Source organism: Amphimedon queenslandica, unplaced genomic scaffold (assembly GCF_000090795.2).
Source record: "Amphimedon queenslandica unplaced genomic scaffold, v1.1 AMPQUscaffold_12919, whole genome shotgun sequence".
Classification (NCBI taxonomy): domain Eukaryota; kingdom Metazoa; phylum Porifera; class Demospongiae; order Haplosclerida; family Niphatidae; genus Amphimedon; species Amphimedon queenslandica.
This window is the reverse complement of record NW_003546845.1, coordinates 7,998-11,643: the sequence shown is the minus strand read 5'-3', so window position 1 is coordinate 11,643 and position 3,646 is coordinate 7,998. Positions and strand designations below refer to the sequence as shown.

The window sequence follows — 3,646 nt, the reverse complement described above, 5'->3', positions numbered from 1 at the left end:
TGTCACGTGCAATGATAGTGTTTGTAGTATCTATGGTGCAATAGACTTGCTTTCATTTTACTTATAAAATCTATGGCTGCTGCTAATGTTGCAACTATCCATGGTTTTGTTATAGCATGCAATTTAATCTAAGTTATCATGAACAATAATAATAATAATAATAATAATAATATAAACAATCGTATTAAATAATTTTAGGGTGGAGATGGTATTCAAAATGAGGCAGATGATTTCATATAGAAATTGCATTAAACTATTCTGACAGAAAATAAAATAAATGTAGACTATTGAAATAAGACCACATAATAGGTAGTACAAAAATATAAACTGCAATACATCAATGAGCTCAATAAGGAGGTGGTGGTTCATCACGAAAGCCAGTAGACTCATCAGTACCAGGGTTTGTTCCTCCATATCCTTGTGGCTCCTGCTGTGGATACCTAACTGGTGCTTCTTGCTGCTGCTGTTGTGGATAAGGTACTTGCTGGGGATAACCAGTTTGAGAATAATCCTGTTGAGGATATCCTTGTACAGCAAAACCCTGCTGCTGTGGAGGAGGTGCAGGATAACCTTGAGCAGGATAACCTTGAGCAGGATAACCTTGAGCAGGATAACCATAGCCTTGTGTAGGATAACCCTGGACAGGATAACCATATCCTTGTGTAGGGTAGCCTGCTGGTGCAGCATATTCAGGATGAGCCATTGGTGCAGTCGGTTGTGTCTGCTGTTCCATATACTCTGAGTAAGATGGAGGAGGAGGTTGATTTTCTGCCTTAGGCTGGGATTGTATATAAGCTCCAGTTGTAGTACTAGTAGTTTGTACTGGAATTGATGTCATTTGAACTGCAGGAGCTGCTTGCCTGGCTCTAGCTCTGGAGTGGCTTGATTTGGAATTTAATGCCACTACACATATAACAATCACTGCAGTTACAACGATTAGGAAAACAATACCACCAATTACTCCTCCAATAATAGCTTCTACTGATGCACCAGAGCCTGCAGAATAAAAATAATAAAGTTATGCTACTTTACAATTTTAAGTATCACATGATCATAGGAGTTTTAAAAATATTGTCACAATTATGTAAGGTACATGTTACATGATGTACATATATTATTGTTGCATACCTGCACAAGTGACTCCAGCATCCTCAGAGTGAACACAATTATGATTAGTTCTATGAGAGCAGTTAGTAAGGTATGATTCAGATCCAGTACACCGGACATCAGCCATTACTATGCTTCCTGCTCCTGCTCCAAAATATGCATTACTATATGGGGTCCCTGTATAAATTATAATGCAATAAAATTCATTGAATATTCATTTCAGTATGCATGAATAATTGCATGTGGACTTAAGTCAAATAGTACTACCATATAGTGCAGAATTTTCGAGGGCTGTAAATTTCGCAAATTTGCCTAAAAATCTATTTTGCGGATTTAATTTTTGCGAATTTATATCGTTTGCCATCTTTTGCCCTAATAATTTTGATTTTTGCGGAAGTAATTTTTGCGATTCTTCAAAAAATTGCAAAATTTAAAGCCTTCGAAAATTTTGTGCTATACGGTATTATACACAAAGGCATACATTTTATTTGCTGCAAATTGAAATTAATTAAGTTATAATTATAGGTGGTAGCCTATACCACATAGGGCATAATTTTTGCAGGACGCAAATTTTGCAGATTTAGTGGATAAAGAAAATTCGTGAAAATAAAATCCGCAAATATCAATTTAATACAGTATCAGCATGGCACACGTGGTAGAATTCATGAAATTAAAATCCGTGAATTGGAATTTTAGTAGATTTCGCGAAATTTGCCTCCTGCGAACATTATGCCCTATACAGTGTGTAGAATTGAGGTTTGGCTTTCAACCTATAACTCAATCATGAAGTATATACATTGCACATATACCTGTAACATAATATCCTAACTGTCTACATACAACTGTAGCATCATTAGTGTCCCAATAATCATCACAGACAGTACCCCATGATCCATTTCTGCATACTTCAACACGTCCTTCTAAACTACTGGATCCTCCAACAAGACGAACTTCTCCATCAATACAAACTGCAAAAAAGATATAAGTATCGAGGCTACCAGTATAATCCTTACTGTATGAGCATCTAACACCAGCATCCTCATAATGATCACAATTATGATTAGTTGTATGATAGCAGTCAATAAGGTTTGATTCAGATCCAAAACAACCAACATCATCCATTACTATGCGTCCTGTTCCTTGTCCAAAATATGCACTACTAAATGCAGTCCCTATAGAATTCATCAATAAACCATCATATAACCAATATTATGTACTCTTGATATAACTACAAGCAGTTAACTGATTAATACCTGTTGATCCAAGTCCTAACTGTCTACATACAACAGTGGCATCAATATTGTCCCATGAATCATCACAGACAGTACCCCATGATCTATTTCTACATACTTCAACACGTCCTTCTAAACTACTGGATCCTCCAACAAGACGAACTTCTCCATCAAAGCAAACTGTAAAATCATTTCAAAAGTTAATAAGGAATGACAATGTATCACATAAATGAACAGCTACATATACATGTAGTCCTTACTGTATGAGCATCTAACTCCAGCATCCTCAGAATGACTACAATTATGAAAAGTTGTATGAGAGCAGCTAGTAAGGTTCAATTCAGATCCAGTGCAACGAACATCATCCATTAGTATACTTCCTGTTCCTTGTCCAAAATATGCTCCAAAATATGCAATCCCTATAGTGATATTTAATATATACTATTATTATTTACAAATTGAGCTGCATAAAATATGGAGCAACTCTAAAAATTCATACTAAACCCAAATTTGATCAGAATCAGCTCAAACTTTCTGCATAACATAAGAACAAGTATACGTATCAAAAATTATAAAAATTGCAAACTCTCTCCTTTTCAAATTTGGCAAAATTTGGCTAAAGACTTTAGAAATTAATAAAAAATTAATAATTCTGATTGAAATCTGTAACGCGCCCGAGCTAGATTTCCCTCTTTACAGTGAAAATTCTCTTTAAACAAAAGACTCTCTCTCAATCACTCGCTCTACCTTAAATAACAAAACTAAAAAGACTAATCAGTGACATACATTTACACATAACTTCACATTAACACATAAAACAGCCCTAGAATGTCTACACATACAATATAATTGTCTAGTCAGATCAATGGTAAGATTGATCTTCCTCGTTAGCACTCCACATTCCTCCCTTCTTCTCCTGGCACGAAGTGCTTCTCTCCATTCTTGATAATGCATCTGCATTTGCATTAGCCTTTCCTTTTCTGTGTTGTACTGTAAATGTATAGGGTTGTAGCACTAAACTCCATCTCGTCAATCTAGAGTTTTTTTCTTTAAACTGATGTAGCCATTGTAGAGCCCTGTGGTCTGTCTGAATGACAAATGGTCTCCCTAATAAGTAGGCTTTGAAATGTTTTATGGCAAGTACAAGAGCTAAGCACTCTTTCTCCACAGTGGAGTAGGCTTGCTCTCTTGGTAACAGCTTTTTGCTAAAATAGGCAATGGGAAATCTTCTGATTCTCCCTCTCCTTGGCTAAGTACTGCCCCAACTCCCACACCAGAAGCGTCTGTTTGTAGAATAAATGTTCTAT

General features: G+C 36.0%; 1 protein-coding gene across 3 annotated transcripts in view; it reads right to left on the bottom strand.

Annotated features, from left to right (window-relative positions):
- Positions 1–117: 117 nt before the first annotated feature.
- The window catches only part of LOC105314436 (deleted in malignant brain tumors 1 protein-like), an 11,520-nt gene continuing 7,991 nt past the window's right edge, over positions 118–3,646 (bottom strand). For 2 of the 3 annotated variants that reach the window (XM_020002417.1, XM_011408604.2), the window contains 6 exons: positions 2,600–2,758; positions 2,361–2,519; positions 2,121–2,279; positions 1,917–2,075; positions 1,129–1,284; positions 118–996 (listed from right to left, as the gene is read on the bottom strand). In XM_020002417.1, the coding sequence (XP_019857976.1) occupies positions 347–996; positions 1,129–1,284; positions 1,917–2,075; positions 2,121–2,279; positions 2,361–2,519; positions 2,600–2,758 (1,442 nt within the window). In that variant the 3' untranslated portion in view covers positions 118–346. The remainder of the gene's footprint in view (positions 997–1,128; positions 1,285–1,916; positions 2,076–2,120; positions 2,280–2,360; positions 2,520–2,599; positions 2,759–3,646) is intronic. The other variant, XM_020002418.1, reaches the window with a different exon arrangement.